We start from the raw sequence: 17,060 nt of genomic DNA, 5'->3' as shown, positions 1-17,060 counted from the left end.
GGTCTTTCTAGTGAACAGTCCCCATCCTAAATCTGGGGACCCACCATGAGTCACCTCATTAGCACAGTGAAAACACTGCTATCACTCAGTAAATTCAAAGGGTTTTTGAAGCTCTTTGTTAGGAACTAGGGACAAAAATCAAATTTATACTTTATTATACCAGAGAGCCCAAGAATCTTTCCCTGTATGCTTTTATTCCTCTTAGGAGACCTTTAACAGAGGTAAAAAAAAAAATTAGCCACTTTGTATAATACATATTGTACGATGATATACTTTGTTTCTTACATATACATATAAGCTCATATAGATGTGTATACAACTAGTCATCTTTTATGCCTAAGCATTGTATATTTACCAACTTTTCCAAATGACTCTGGTCCACATCAATATTTGAGAATCACTGTGGTTTTCTATTTCCATAGATTCTGCCTGCTGCTTCCCACTTTACATCTCATTAATTTTGGGGTATTTCTTGTCCAGTTTTCAGATTCTACAGATACACTTGAAAATCCTATGTCATTTACTACCACATATTGTTTTTACTTTAATTTTTCCATTTCTTTTATAGAAATTTACCTTTTCACAGATGAGGTGGGAGAAGAATATTTACCTTTTATTTTCTTTCAGCTCTGGAATCAATGTGTGAAACCAAGTTATTATCGCTAAAGAAGGAAGTTTACGAAATAGAATCATGCCAGAGGGAAATGATGGGACTTAGAAAACATGGCTTTGAATACTCCAGTTTCAGAGATGTTTTGGAATATAGAAGTCACTTTGAAAAACAACTGGGATATCAAAATGGGCATTTCAGCCAAGAAATACTCACTCATGAGTACATGCCCACATTTGTTCAACAGACATTCTTTACTTTACATCAAATTAACAATGAAGAGAAACCGTATGAATGTAAGAAATGTGGAAAGGTCTTTAGTCAGAATTCACAATTTCTTCAACATCAGAGAATTCATATTGGCGAAAAATCTTATGAATGTAAAGAGTGTGGGAAATTCTTTAGCTGTGGCTCACATGTTACTCGACATCTGAAAATTCATACAGGTGAAAAACCCTTTGAATGTAAAGAATGTGGAAAGGCCTTCAGCTGTAGCTCATACCTTTCTCAGCATCAGAGAATTCATACGGGTAAGAAACCCTATGAATGTAAGGAATGTGGGAAGGCCTTTAGTTATTGCTCAAATCTTATTGACCATCAGAGAATTCACACTGGTGAAAAACCGTACGAATGTAAAGTATGTGGAAAAGCCTTTACTAAGAGCTCACAACTTTTTCAACATGTGAGAATTCATACAGGTGAGAAACCCTATGAATGCAAGGAATGTGGCAAAGCTTTCACTCAGAGCTCAAAGCTTGTACAGCACCAGAGAATTCATACAGGTGAGAAACCGTATGAGTGCAAAGAATGTGGCAAGGCCTTTAGTAGTGGCTCCGCACTTACTAATCATCAGAGAATTCACACGGGAGAGAAACCCTATGATTGTAAGGAATGTGGGAAGGCTTTTACTCAGAGCTCACAACTTCGTCAACATCAGAGAATTCATGCTGGTGAGAAACCTTTTGAATGTCTTGAATGTGGGAAGGCCTTTACTCAGAACTCACAGCTTTTTCAACATCAAAGAATTCATACAGATGAAAAACCATATGAATGTAATGAATGTGGAAAGGCCTTTAATAAATGCTCAAACCTTACTCGACATCTCAGAATTCATACTGGTGAAAAGCCCTATAACTGTAAGGAATGTGGAAAGGCATTTAGTAGTGGCTCAGATCTCATTCGTCATCAGGGAGTTCATACTGATGAATAATAAAAGTTAAAGCTCTTTTCACCTTCCTGATCTTTTAAACAAACAAAAAATTCAGGTTTGATAGTTACCCTCTCTCACTATTTTTTGTTTATTTTATAAATATATATATATATATTTTTTAAAAATATATTTCTTAAAATATATTTAATCCAAATATATTTTACTCTAAGGAATTTGGATTCTAAATTGATATTTGTTTGTCTCCACCCCTCTACTCCCCCACCCCATCTTGTACTAATGTCACATCAACAGTTTTATCCTTTCCTACTGTTTTGTTCTACCTTCTTGGTGATATATTATATTCTTGTTTATATTTGCTTGAGTCTCAAGGCTATTCTTCTCTGATCTATATGTTTGTGCTTACACCAGTATCACACTGTTTAAACTGTGTGACTTTGTATTTTTTAATTCTTTGTAGAATTAATTATGATCTTGTTTTTGAAGTAAGTTTTAGTCCTTTTGTTTCATTTCACACATTTATATTTTCTTACTAGAAAACAGAATATCAGAAAACTAGAAACTAAAAAAGCCAGGATTAATTGTAATCATGCCATCTATAGATAATGACTTTCAATTGGTAGAGTAAATCCTACCAGACTTTGTTTTTAAAGAAAATGTAGTCATGGTACACATGTTGTACCTTTACCTGATTTTATAATATAGTCAAAAATATGATTGGTATTTCAGTATATAGAGATTTTTATTATTTTTATTGATATATTTAATGACATTTTTAATGACCTTATTATTCATGTTATGGTTGCATCTAATTATTTTTGGTTATAAAATCTTCCTTGATTAATATGACCCAAAGTTTATCTTTGGATGTTTTGGCCTTTTCCTTTTAAAACATCTGCTTTAGTTGGTGAAATTATCTATATTTTGTCCTTGTAAACTGTCTTATTCCTTTCACCAAGCCTAACCCCAATCTCATGTGAGAAAGGTAATTAACCACCATTATCAATATTATTTATCTTTCCAGATTTTTTTTAACTTTTTACTTATATATGTTAGTGACATTTTCTTTTTTATGTATTAGTAAATATAATCATGGTGTATGTGTTGGTTTGTTGTATGATTCAATGAATTAATAAATATTCAGAACTTTTCCTATCATGTGGCAAATATCTAGTAAAAGTTGTTCATTATTATCATTGATACGCTCATTTTCATAATTGCCATTATTATTTGTGGAGGGCTTTCCTGGTGGCTCAGGGTAAAGAATCCCCCTGCCAATGCAGGAGACTCAGGTTCAATCCATGGGTCAGGAAGATCCCCTGGAGAAGGAAATGGCAACCCACTCCAGTATTCTTGCCTGGAGAATCCCATGGATTCTTTGGAATTTCAGAGGAGCCTGGCAGGCTACAGTCCATGGGGTCACAAAGAGTTGGACAAAACTGAGTGACTTAAGCAACAATTATTTGTGGAAAGGATTTTAACCATGTTGCTTACCTTTATCTACGTCAAAAAATTCATAATGAAAAAAGACAAATGAGAGACTTCCCTGATTGTCTAGTAGATAAGACTCCGTGCTCCCAATGAAGGAGGCCTGGGTTTGATCCCTGGTTGGGGAACTAGATCCCACATGCTGCATCTAAGAGTTCCCACGCTGCAACTAAAGATCTCACAGGCTGCAATGAAGACCTGGTGCAGCCAAATAAACAGATATTTTTGGAGGGAGGAGCCTGGTAGGCTACAGTCCATGGGGTTGCAAAGAGTAGGACACGACTGAGAGACTTCACTTTCTCACTTCTATTTTTAAAAAGAGAGAGAGAAATGAGTGTAATGAACATAGGAAGGTTTTTCCTATCCCCATTATTTGGCTTGAGATTTTAAAAGGGAAAAAAAGTTTTTGTGGGTAGTCTACATTCAGACTTCATTTTTATGCTGCACAAAGATTAATACCTATTTGAAATCCTATGGATATAATGATGGGTTGGTGAAAGCATAACTGTCAAATAAGTAGGAAGAGATAAGAATATTTTTCCTAATTATTCCTCAAAAGTAGAAAATATACAGGGCACGTTATTTGACCAGAATGAGCGACAGTAACAAAACAATAGCCAACAAATGTCTGAATATTAATTTAGTACTCCTCTTGATTAACGTGGCTTAAGGAACTAAATCCTTAGAATGCATTATTTAAATGTGATTGAGTATGAGAACACAATTGAAAAACCTGTGAGTGGCAGGCAAAATTGTATTGGAAGTTTTAATACTCAGTATGCATGCATACATTAAAGTACTAGAAAGATCATTAAAATGAATACAGAACCCAAAGAGCTAAAACAAGCAAAAATATATCTAAAATATGGACAGAGAAAGTCATTGTTAGTTCTCAAATGCAGAAATAAATGACAAAAGTAAACAATTTAAAATAGAAAATGTATCCGATTGAAAGTAGACAAACCACTGATTCAGGTTGGGGAGTACAAATGACAGCTGAACAGTACCATGAATGAGAAACTGAAATGACTTTCAGTAAAGAATCTGTCTACATTGCGGGAGACCCAGGTTCGATCCCTGGGTCGGGAAGATCCCCTGGAGAAGGGAATGGCAACTCACTCCAGTATTCTTGCCTGAAGAATCCCATGGACAGAGGAGCGTGGCAGGCTACAGTCCATGGGTTCGCAAAAGAGTTGGACACAACTGAGTGACTAATATTTTCATACTTACTACCTATTTAAATATAAAAGGACATTATCTTTTTGGGTGATTAAAATATTCTGGGATTGGCAGTGTATATTCTAAAAACCACTCTATACTTTAAAAGGGTAAATACATACAGTGTATGATTTTTATCTCAAAAGTACTATAGATGTTTTTTAGAATATATCCAAAAATCTGGACAAAGTGTATGATTTTTAGAAAGAAATTGGATTGACTTGATATCAGAATTGACTAGAGAAGTATAAAATCTTTAACAGATTCTCTCCAGAAGGAACATTTTTTAAACCAAAAACATAAATGTCAGGGGAATTCCATGGCAATCCAGTGGTTAGGACTCCATGCTCCCATTGCTGGGAGTCCAGGTTTGATCCCTGATGAGGGAACTAAGATCCTGCGAACCATGAGGTGAAGTAAAAAATTAAACAAATAAATGTCAGCTACACTAAAAACATATATATATATATTTTATAGATGAAACTATGAAATGTGTTAGGAACTCTTCCAGGACACAGACTGAGGTGGCAAGTTATCTGATTTTATGAATCTGTCATAACCCTAATGATAAAACTTGCTGGAAGGACACAAAAAAATAATATGCCCAGAATCAGTTATGAAAATATGCAATGTTAAAAATTAGCAAGCTAAATCTAGTAATCTATTGAAAGGAAATAAATACTTGTCACAATATGAATTTTGGAACAAAACATTTCTAAAAAATCTTTATTTAAATTTGTTACTCACTTTTTGAAATTTGGAAATCAAATCAATTTAGTTAATACAGTGTTCCTTAGTATTTGAACTTGGAAACCAAATAGACTTGGATAGCAAGGGGTTCTTGGAATACAACACAAGACAATTCACATGGAATTTCTAGAATTTAAATAACTAAAATATTATAAGTGAAAATATATTATCAATCCTCAATGTCTTCTAGTTGCACCTTTCTTATCAGTACTTGACAGAATGGGATATATTTTATAAATAAACAAGAGTTATCTGACCTGCTGGAATATCACTGTGTTCATTCATTTATACCCTGTCTACTTCTCGTTTGAAGAGTCTTTAAAACAGCTAATGAATCCAGTCATTGACATGCATTTAGTACGAGGATGTAGTGGGAGGTGGGAAAGAGGCTGTTAAAACAATCACAGAATTTCAACTCTCACTGCAGTTTGAATGTATGGTATGAAAGGTGTTCATTCCCATGATAGTAAGAAAACCAGGGCAAGATAAAATCATACTTAGGAATAAGTTTAGTAAAAGATATGAAAGATCTTTATATGGAAAACTGCAAAACATTGCCAAGGGAAATTAGTCAAGATATGTGTTTTTTTTTTGGCCCTGCTGCATAACTTGGGAGATCCCAGTTCCCCAACCAGGGATTGAACCTGGGCCCTGGCAATGAAAGTGCAAAGTCCTAACCACTGGACCGCCAGAGAATTCCCTAGAAAAGATCTAAACAGATGGCAATACCATGGCTATGGATTGGAAAATTCAATGTCTTTACTAAAATTTCCCCAAATTTACCTATAGATTCAATACTCTCCTAGCCAAAGTACCAGAATGTTTTTTTAAATTTTAAATTGATAAAAGCATTCTAAAATTTATAGAGAAATCCAAAGACCTAGAACAACCAAAATCAGTATTGAAAAAGAACAAACTGGAGAACTTCTGATTTCAAGACTTGCTATAGAGCTATGATAAACCAATAAAGACTGTGGTATTTGTCTAAGGATAGACAAATAGGTCAGTGGAGTAGAATAAAAAGTACAGAAATTCACCACAACAGACCCCAGAGCTCATCCTGTATATTCTAGCATGTCACAAAGTAATTTGACCATGAAACCTTTTCCCTCCTACTTGTCATTAATGTTTGTGAGAAATGAACACATCTGGGAAATGTTTACTTAACTAAAATACATGAGTAAGAAGTTAAGTTTAGGAGATTATTGTAGGTAGTTAAAGTATTTGGGGTTAGGAGTTTTCCATGTCTGTAATATTGGATCCTGTGGAAAGTCTCTAAGTTAGTCCTGCTCTTTTCACTGAGACAAATTCTCAGTCTGAGTTAGTCTCAGTTAGCCCTAATACTCTAATTGTGCAGAATAATCTTGATCAATTATTATCACTTTGAACCTAATACTCAAGGAGGGTAAAGGAAGACAGCTTCATTTTTGTCTTACATTGTCATTTTTTGTTTGTGTTTGTTTTGGCCATACCACACAGCTTGCAGGATATTAGTTCCCCTACCAAGGACTGAACCTGAGCTCTTGACAGTGAGTGTAGCATCCTAACCACTGGACCACCAGGAAATTCACTCTCATTATCACCTTAAACATGCTCAGTGGAGCTAGGTCTTCTCTGATCCTCTTAAACTTTAATTAAAGATCATGATTTTTTTGATCACTCCTACTTACTACAGATAATTTCAGCTCACTAATATAAATATCTTCTTGATGAAGGTGTAAGAGGAGAGTGAAAAATATGGCTTAAAACTCAATGTTCAAAAAACTAAAATCATGGCATCTGGTCCTATCACTTCATGGCAAATGGATGAGGACAAAATGGAAACAGTGGCAGATTTTATTTTCTTGGGCTCCAAAATCACTGGACAGTGACTGCAGCCATGAAATTAAAAGAAGCTTGCTCTTTGGAAGAAAAGCTATGATAAACCTGTGTTTTGTGTTAGTTGCTCAGTCGTGTCTGAGTCTGCAACCCCATGAACTGTAGCCTGCCAGGCTCCTCTGTCCATGGAATTCCCCAGGCAAGAATACTAGTGTGGGTTGCCATTTCCTGCTCCAATGATAAACCTAGATAGCATATTAAAAAGGTGAGACATCACTTTGCCGACAAAGGTCTGAATAGTCAAAGCTATGGTTTTTCCAGTAGTCATGTACAGATGTGAGAGTTGGACATAAAGAAGGCTGGGCACCGAAGAATTGATGCTTTCCAATTATGGTGCTAGAGAAGACTCTTGAGAGTCCCTTGGACAGCAAGGAGATTAAACCAGTCAATCCTAAAGGAAATCAACTCTGAATATTCATTGGAAGGACTGATGCTGATGTTGAAGAGCCAATACTTTGGCCACCTGATGAGAAGAGCCAACTCATTGGAAAAGACCCTGATGCTGGGAAAGATTGAGGGCAGGAGGAGAAGGAGGCAACAGAGGATGAGATGGTTGGATGGCATCATCAACACAATGGACATGAGTCTGAGCAAATTCTGGGAGATAGTGAAGGACACGGAAGCCTGGCGTGCTGTAGTCCATGGGGGTCGCAAAGAGTCAGGCCTTAGAGACTGAACAACAATATAAATATCCAGTCTTCATAGCAGAGTGAAATTAAAACTGCTTTCTCTGCTTTGATCTGTTTGCAGTTCATGGCAAATTATATTTTCCAAAAATTGCCATAACTATATTTTTGTTTCCACATGGTCTTCCAGAACCTTGTTATTTTCCCATCAGGAAGTGGAGTGCATGTTCTTTCCCTTTGAATCTGGATGGGCTTTTAAAACTGTAAATACAGGGGAAATGATGCTCTGTGATTCTGAGACTAGCCATAAGAGGTGATTCATCTTCCATCTGAATCTTTCTCAGGATTTTGAGCTACAGTTTAAGATGTCTGTGTAGCTCAGTCGGTAAAGAATCTGCCTGCAATGTAGGAGACCCGGGTTCGATCCCTGGATTGGGAAGATCCCTTGGAGAAGGAAATGGCAACCCACTCTAGTATCCTGGCCCGGAAAATCTCATGGACAGAGGAGCCTGGTGGACTGCAGTCCACAGGGTCACAAAGAGTCGGGCACGACTGACCGACTGACACTAACACCATGCTGTTAAGAAGCTCAAACTAGCCCACACAGAAAAACCAGATGGACAAACCCTTGAGATTACACGAAATAGATGTCCAGCCAGCTTCCAGTTGCTCCTGGAATTTCACACTGTTCCAGGTTTAGCCATCAAGAAAAGTCTGAGCCAGAACTGTCCAGCTAGGCTGTTTCTGAATTCCTGACCCAGAAAAACCATGAAAGATAATAAATGATTGCTGTTGTTTGAAACCACTAAAGTTGAAAGAACAGATATACAAACAGACAATGCCAGATTGTATATTATAATAGAACTCTGACCCACAAAATCTGCAGAAACCAGAAAACCAAACTACAAACTTGGCAGCAACCAGTGCAGAACTCTCAGGACTTGGTCAATAACTGCTAGCTTCCCTATCTTTCGCCTCTGCTTCCAACTCAGAACCAACCGGAGAAAACCAAATCACCACCTCCAAACCAACCACAAAAGTTGCACTTTTTGTAGCTGACTCACCTCTAGCTTCTCTTGGACAATGACCTCCGATCAAAATACACCTGAAGCCTTCCCTTTGTTTTTTCAGTATAAAGCTTTGCCTGTTCCCTGCCAGTTCCCTGCTTTTGAGTCAATGACAAACATAAGCAGTGGTGGCTGCAATACTAGTAATTTGAAGCAACCTAACAAAAATGAGATAATACATTAATTACATAGATGGCCTGTAGAATTTACAAAAATACATTAATTACATAGATGGCCTGTAGAATTTACAAAACATTGTGGAAGAACACAATGTTCAATATATATGATTTTAAAAGCAGGTTAAGAAGACAAATAGTGAAGGACAGGGAAGCCTGGCATGCTGCAGTTCATGCGGTCTCAGAGAGTCAGTTGGGACTTAGCGACAACAAAGAGGACAAATATTTATATGAAAGGATATAAGCTTAAGAGCCTCCTGGCTGGTCCTAGTGGTAAAGAACACTCCTGCCAACGCAGGAGAGGCAAGAGAGGTGGGTTCGATTTCTGGATCGGGAAGATCCCCTGGAGGAGGGCATGGCAACCCACTCCAGTATTCTCGCCTGGAGAATTCCGTGGACAGAGGAGCCTGGCAAGCTACAGTCCATAGGGTCGCAAAGAGTCCTGCACGACTGAAGTGACACAGCACTGCACGCATGTAAGCTTAAACACAGTTATGCCTGAATCGAGAAATTACAGGTGTTTTGTTATTTCTGGTTGTAGACAATAGGACGAGGCGCTTGTCTGGTTTTGTGTTTGTACGCCCAGCCCTCGCAAGCTAGCTGTTTCCACGTGAGACCCGGAGCTCACCCGCTCTGGCCTCGCCACGCCCGGATCGAGCCTTGGGGCGGGGCTTGGAGAGCTTCCCGGCCTGCGCAGGGGCTTCTGGGAGATGTGGTCCAGCCGCCAGGCCTCCGCGCCCGCTTGCGCCCAGACCCCATCGGCTGGGCCTTCTGGGTCGGCGGTGCGGGTGTATCGGGCTCATTGCGTGGAACGAAGGCTGGTGAAGGCCCTGTGGCGGCCTCCATGCCCAAGATCTCCAGGCCTAGAGAGGTGAGTCCCCCAGTTTTACTGGCTGAAGGCAGCGAGAATAGCCGAAGGTCCCCGGATCGTGCGAAAGGGGAAGGCGAAAACCGAAGGTCCGGGAGTCGCGGGGTCTGATGGGGGACGCAGGGAGCATCTTGGTTTTATTGAAATAGGGGTGAATCTCTACGACAATGGTCCCGAGGTTGGTGGCCTGCAGGCATCCATGGGTTGAGGGACTGGAGGGCAGGGTTCCTTGTATTTGGGAAACAGCCTATGCCGGGCATTTTGGTTGGCGAGGCAGCTGGGGCTTTGCAACCCCAGGTTGATGGGGAAGGGACAGTGAAACAGGGTCCAGGGCTTTGGGAGTGTTGACTGGAAAAAAAACCTCACAACCTAAAAGTTTATGTTTTATCTGGTGGCCTTTCTCACATGGCTCTCAGGGACTGCTCTGAAGAGCTAAGGAGGAGCCAGGATTATAGGGGTTTTGTGAGAAAGCCCAGGTAGTTAGAACAAGAAACGATTACTGTTAATTAGAAAAAAACGGACAGCTAAAGTTAATGAACTAAGCAATTTTCTTTGTATGAGGAAGTGCAGGAGTCTGGGCTTCCTGAAGTCATTCCTTTGATATGCACCTTAACTATCTAGGGTAAATATGCCTGTCTCCGGCTTGATACCGGTCAGGGTGCACAGTCGGGGCTGGCTGCAGTGGCTGCTGACTAGCTGGCCACAACATCCTTTGTTTACTTATATGGCAGGCAGCATTCTTAGTCCAGAGGGGCAGCTTATGGGGCTGTAAATTCTTAGGTGTTTATGAGGGCAGCTAGATGTGTGGAGCTGTAGAGAGGAGTTAGGAAGTGCCCCTTGGTTTGAGATGTAGTAGGGGTCAAGAAAGTGTTAGTCGCTCGTTGTGTTCGACTTGTGCCACCCCATGGACTGTAGTCCACTAGGTTCCTCTGTCCATGGAATTCTCCAGGTAAGAATACCGGACTGGATAGCCATTCCATTCTCCAGGGGATCTTCCTGACCCAGGGATCCAACCTGGGTCTCCTGCGTTCCTGGCAGATTCTTACTATCTAAGACAACAGGGACGTCGTGAGGTTTGGTGTTTATGGTGACAATATATTCTGGTGTCTCTTATTTTGGAGATAACTTGGACTTTGAGGAGGCGGGGCCAAAATCTTGTATCCTCACTTTTGTTGTAGGTGCTCCTGTGAAACCACGTTCATCTCTGACTCAGTGGGCTTTTATTTTTTTAACACTTCTTTAAAAAAAAATTATTTTAATTTGGCTGTGTTGGGTCTTAGTTGCTACACACATGATCTTAGATCTTCCTTGTGTCATGCGAGATCTTTAGTTGCGTCATCAGAGCTCTTGTTGAGGCATATGGGATCTAGTTCCCTGACCAGGGATCGAACCTGAGCCCCCTGCATTGAAAGCACAGAGTCTTAGCCACTGGACCACCAGGGAAGTCCCTCAGTGGGCTTTTTCTATAAGTGAGCCTAGGGATGTGTTATTAGAGGGATGGGCAGATTGTCTTGGACACCAGGATGGGCTCTTCTCCAGCCAGGCCCTCTATGGATTGCCAAAGGCTTGCTGCCACTTTGCATCTGAGAAACTCCTGAGCTCAAAGTGGTCAGCAGCTTCGCTAAGCTCCCTGATGCTTTGGAGTTGAATGACCTTCCCCTGGGTACTTGCCTCTGGGGTAGCGAAGCCAGGAAGGTCACACCTATGGTCACTGCCATGTGTATGCGTGCTTAGTCAATCAGTCGTGTCCGACTCTTTGTGGACCTATGGACTGTAGCCCACCAGGCTCCTCAGTCCAGAGGATTCTTCAGGCAAAAATACTGGAAATGCTCTGGTCATGCTCTCCTCCAGCAGATCGTCTCAACCCAAGGATCAAACCTGCATCTCCTGTATCTCCTGCATTGCAGGCAGATTCTTTACCCACTGAGTCATTGGGAAGCCCTCAATCACCTCCCCAGTTATCTGCAGAAGAGAATTCTCCACACTCTTGACCAGTGAGGACCGAAGGGGAGTTGTAAGTCCTTTCTTGTCTCAGTGGAAATTACAGTTCCAGGTGTAAAAGGTGGAGGTATCCCAGTTGGGAGTTTGGTATCACACATGACATGTAAGTCACTGGCCTGGCTGTATCTCTGCAAAGCCCTTCTGAGTGCAGACACATGATAAACTACATATATTTAAAGTGTTCAATTTTATATATTTTGACATTTCAATATACTCATGAAACCCATCATCTCAGTCAAGATGACCAATATATCTTATCACCTCCTAAAGTTTCCTTGTTCACTTTCATAACCATGCTTCCTGACCCTACCTGCCCCCTCCATTTGATGGACACAATCAAATTGCTGTCCTCCAGAAGACTGTACCTACTTACATTCTAAAAGCATAAAAGACTGATCATTTTCCCACAGCCTCTCTAACGAGAAGCTTTTCGGATTTTGAAACATTTATTGATCTGATAGCAAAAAAAAAAGAAAAAGAGAAACTCAAGAATTTCACAAGTTTGCCTTTTGAGAATTATAGATCTGTATCCCAAAGGGCTTCTCTGGTGGCTCACATGGTAAAGAATCTGCCTGCAATGCAGGAAACCCTGGGTCAGGAAGATCCTCTGAGAAGGAAAGGGCAACCCACTCCACTACTTTTATCTGGGAAATCCCAATGGACAGAGGAGCCTGGCAGACTACAGTCCATGGGGTTTTGAGAAGTCAGACACAACTGAGCAACTAACATCCCAAAGTGGGGCTTCCCAGGTGGTGTAGCGGTAAAGAACCCGCCTGCCAATGGAAGAGATGCAGGAGATAACTGGTTTGATCCTTGGGTCAGAAAGATCCCCTGAGGGAGAAAATGGCCACCCACTCCAGTATTATTGCCTGGAGAATTCCATGGACAGAAGAGTCTGGTGGGCTACAGTCCATAGTGTCACAAAGAGTTGGACATGACTGAATGACTGAGCATGCACGCATGCATCCCACAGTGGGAAGTTTTCAGGAAATCTTCATGGAGGTGGCAGCATTTGCTGCCATGTGACTGGATCAACCTGTGAACCTACAGTCTTGAGAAAGTCAGAGCCGGGTACCCCTGGGAAGTAGGGGCATGCCTTGTACACAGTGGATGCTTAGTAAATGTTTATCACCTTAACTATACTTCAGTTCATTAACAACGTCCTCACTTAAATAGAGAGTCCAGGCCCTAACCTGAAGTCTGGGCTGCTGGGACATCTCCTCTCCTACCTACAGGAACAAAACAGCTACCTGAGCATGAAGGCCGCAGGAGGCCCCCCACATGCAGGAGTTCCGTCTTTCGTGGAGACAACACCTCCTGAAACTCCCTCTGGATGTTCCAGGTGGAGCTTGGAGAGGCTGAAGAGAGATTCCCCCAGCAGAGCCACTGGGCTACGGGGATTCCCTTCCTAACAGGGCGGGCAGGATGTGGGGCCACGTTGAAGCTGGAATGACCTCAGAGGCTAAGGAAAAAGGTGAGAGTTAAATCACTGCTGAAGCACATAGTAGGTATTCAGTGAGTGTTTGGGGGTGCTGGGGAGAAAGTATCGGGGTCGAAAGGCTATCTGTGAAAGTATAAAGAGGAAAAATCTTTCTAGGGGAAGGTGTGTCAGGTAATGGTAAACGAGAACCAGTGTCACCAACTGAATATAACATGCCCCCTTCTCCCTTCTTGGTAACTAAGATACTGGTCTATTTCAGTGAGCTAAGTTCATTTTTCACAGCTTCTGTCTTTTTACGCAGCACTGCCTTCTGAAGACTCTGTCCTTCAGGAAGAGGAGGAAATGCCCAGATTACAGGTAAATTAGAGTCTGCCTTCTCTCCCTGAAAATATCACCCACATACCTCATTTTGAGGGTGTTGGGAGAGGAAAGCAATCCAACACGTATATTGTGCTGGCTCTGGGCTAGACTTATGTTACTCCAGTTTCTCAAAATGTCTGAGCATTGCTGGTAGGAGTGTAAAATAGTATAATATACTTTGAAAAACAGTTTTAGAGTTTCTTATATAATTAAGCACACACTTACCATTGACCCAGAAATCCCATGATATTTACCCAGAGGAAATGAAAATATATGTCCACACAAAAATCTGTATGTGACTAGGGGCTTCCCGGGTGGCACAGTGGTAAAGAATCCGCCTGCCAATGCAGGAGACACAGCTTCGACCCCTCGTCTGGGAAGATCCTACGTGCCGCGGAGCAACCGAGGCTATGCACCACAACTATTGAGCTTGTGCTCTAGAGCCTGGGAACTGCAACTATTGCACCTACTAAAGCCCATGAGCCCTAGAGCCTGTGCTCTACAACAAGAGAAGCCTCTACAGTGAGAAGTCTGCGCACTGCAACTAGACAAGAGCCTACGTGCAGCAACGAAGACACAGCACGGCCAAAAATAAATAAAATTATATTAAAAAAAAACTGTATGTGACTATTAGCAACTTTGTTTATAATAGCCCCAAACCAGAAATGACCATCTGATAAGTAGATAAACAAAATGTCTTATTCCATATAATTAAGAACTACTCAGTTGAAAAAAAAAAAGAACAAACTGCTGATTCATGTAACAACTTGAATAAATATCAAAAGCATTAGGCTGAGAAAGATAAGCCAGATATGAAAGATATGCCAGATAAAATATAAGGTAAAAGATAAGGCAGATATGTGCTGTGTACTTCTCAGGGTGGGACCTGGGGCCCTTTGCTCCAGTGATGCAGGGCTTACACCTGGACAATGTCTCCTTGAGCAACAAAATGCTAAAAAAATATAAGAGACTAAAAATAACTGCAATAACTGTGCATACACAGTTGGGGCAAATTCTGGACAAAAGATACATAAAGGGCAAAAAACCCCAACTGCCACCTCTGAAGAGCTCGGAGCAAAACCAAGGTGTTGGGAGCAAAAGCAGGTCTTAGACATGCCCCTTGCACACAGCATCAACAAAGGGGTAGACAGAACACCTAAGCCATTCCTCCTGCCCAACCACTGGACACACCCCTACTCTCATCCTGTATAAGGAACCAGCTCTGGGGAGGGAGCCAGTGAGCAAGCAAGGGAAGGCTTTACTTGCTTTTAGTCTCCTCTGCTGCTGCAGGAAACCCAATAAGGCCTTGCTTGAACTTCTTATCTAACCTCTTGTCATTTTCTGTTGATTGGGAAAGGCCAAGAATCCTGGTCGATTTCAGTTCCATTTATACGAAATTCTAGAACAGGCTAGATTAATCTACAGTGACAGCAGATCATTGGTTGTTGAGAGCAAGGAGTCAGGACAGGGAATCAACTAGGAGCAAACAACACAAGGGAACTTCCTGGAGTGATGGAAATGATCTATATCATGATTGGTATGTGAGTTACACAGGGGTATTCTTTCGTCAAAACTCATCAGCTGGTATACTTAGGGTTCATGTTCGTTCACTGGGTATTCAACCTAAATGAGAAATAATTTGTGAACAGAAACAACAAACAACTCACCTCTCAAAAAAAAAAAAATCTGTATGGTATACAGGAAATAACTATTTCAGAGAAGAAGAAGGCAGTTCAAAGAAGGATTTCTGGGTTTTTTACCCAGAATCGCCTGTTTTTTAGTGCTTCAGCTTTGCGCGAAGGACCGTGTAGTCTGGCTTGACACTCTGTTTGCCCCCGTGTGCTCCCATCATCCCCACCTCATGAGTTAATAGCCCTTTGCAAGCCTCTTTTCCTTATTCTTTATTTGGCAGGCTTAACATTTAGGCCAAAAGTGGACCAGAGACCAGGCTGCTGCGGTGCGACACTCTTCTGTTGTCTGATCCTTGCGCCATCCTTGATTTCCCCTCATAGCCATTCTGTGTCTTCTCTTTATGCTCTGAACAAACCCCTCCCTAGGAAAGAACCCATGTTTCCCCATAATGATAGCCACTATTCTGACTTTTCTTTTCTTTTTTTTTTTTCTATTCTGACTTTTCATACTGTAGATTAGTATGATTTTGAACCTTTAAAATAGAAGCTGGATACATACAGTACTCTTCTGTGCCTGTCTTTTCTCAATGTTTGTTGTGAGATTGATCTGTGTTATTTCATGTATATATAGTTTATTTTCGTTTCTTGTAGAGCAGTAATTTCCAAAGCTTTTTGGTATCAGGACTCCTTTACAGTTTTGAAAGTGGCTTTTGTTATGTGGGTTATCAATATTACCAGATCAGAAGTTCAAACTAACAAAACTTTAAAGTATTTATTAATCCATTCAAAAATTAATCCATTATAGTTAATATCACATTTTTTTTTAAAAAAACCTTATTTTCCAGACCAAAAAAAATTGAAAGAATGGAAATGTTTTGTATTTTTGCTAACATCTTTAATGTCTGCCTTAATAGAAAACAGCTGTAATCTTGTATCTGCTTCCTCAGTTTCTTTGTTGCAAGATTGCACATCATGTAGCCTCTGAAAAATTCGTCTCTTTCACTGTAAGAGAATGATAGTGGATAAGCCTAATAATATCTTAGAATTATTATTGAAAATAATATTAACTGTACAGACACCACTGACAAGAGCTCAGCGATCCTCATGGGTCCCTGAACCACACTTTGGGAACTGCTACTGAATATTAATCCTTCATGCAACCATACCAAGAGTTTGTATATCTTTCTACTGTGGATGTGTGAGTGGGGATTCGGAGTCCAAAATAAACGTTGTTAGTATATAATCATCAGAGGGAGGTTTCCTAGATAACATGTCTCATTAACCAGAGTCCTTATTTTAGATCTCTGACTTGCTCCTTCCCACACGACTGTCCACTCCTTTTTCTTGCCAGCTGGAACTCCCCACTTTCCTCTGTTCACATTTTAACCATCCCACAAGGCTAGTACCTGGCTTTCTCCAGGGTACCTGCCTTCATGGCCCCAGTCTACCCTAGATTCTTTCTCCAGACCCTTCCCTGAGTAAATCTCAAAACTGAGATTTGTTGTGTGGATAGCACCTCTGGAGTTATATAGCCTTTCATGTGCTCTGGTTGAAATTGACTCTTCTTACCAGAGAAACTTTAAGGGCTGAAAAGTTTTGTTTTTTCTTTTTGTTAAATCTGCCTCTTGTATCTTTTCCATGTTCTATATAAGCAGTCCCCAATCTTTTTGGCACCAGAGACCTGTTTCATGGAAGACAGTTTTTCCATGGACCGGTGCGGTGTAGGGGTGGGGGATGATTTTAAGATGGTTCAAGCAACATTACATTTATTGTACTTT

At 40.6% G+C, this 17,060-nt stretch overlaps 1 protein-coding gene and 2 non-coding genes across 3 annotated transcripts in view; 1 reads left to right on the top strand and 2 right to left on the bottom strand.

Annotated features, from left to right (window-relative positions):
* The window catches only part of LOC138991656 (zinc finger protein 420-like), a 44,707-nt gene that overhangs the window by 14,499 nt on the left and 13,148 nt on the right, over positions 1-17,060 (top strand). Inside the window, exons 5-8 of the mRNA XM_070386748.1 lie at positions 628-1,817; positions 9,523-9,938; positions 13,215-13,324; positions 13,593-13,648. Of these exons, the coding sequence (XP_070242849.1) occupies positions 628-1,817; positions 9,523-9,938; positions 13,215-13,324; positions 13,593-13,648 (1,772 nt within the window). The remainder of the gene's footprint in view (positions 1-627; positions 1,818-9,522; positions 9,939-13,214; positions 13,325-13,592; positions 13,649-17,060) is intronic.
* Positions 5,858-5,929, bottom strand: TRNAE-UUC (transfer RNA glutamic acid (anticodon UUC)). The gene has a single exon. It is a non-coding gene; the product is annotated as a tRNA-Glu (tRNA).
* Positions 11,220-11,292, bottom strand: TRNAE-UUC (transfer RNA glutamic acid (anticodon UUC)). Its single transcript has one exon. It is a non-coding gene; the product is annotated as a tRNA-Glu (tRNA).

Source organism: Bos mutus, chromosome 18 (genome assembly GCF_027580195.1).
Source record: "Bos mutus isolate GX-2022 chromosome 18, NWIPB_WYAK_1.1, whole genome shotgun sequence".
Classification (NCBI taxonomy): Eukaryota; Metazoa; Chordata; class Mammalia; order Artiodactyla; family Bovidae; genus Bos; species Bos mutus.
The sequence above is the reverse complement of the archived record's forward strand: the minus strand, read 5'-3'. Positions and strand labels throughout refer to the sequence as shown.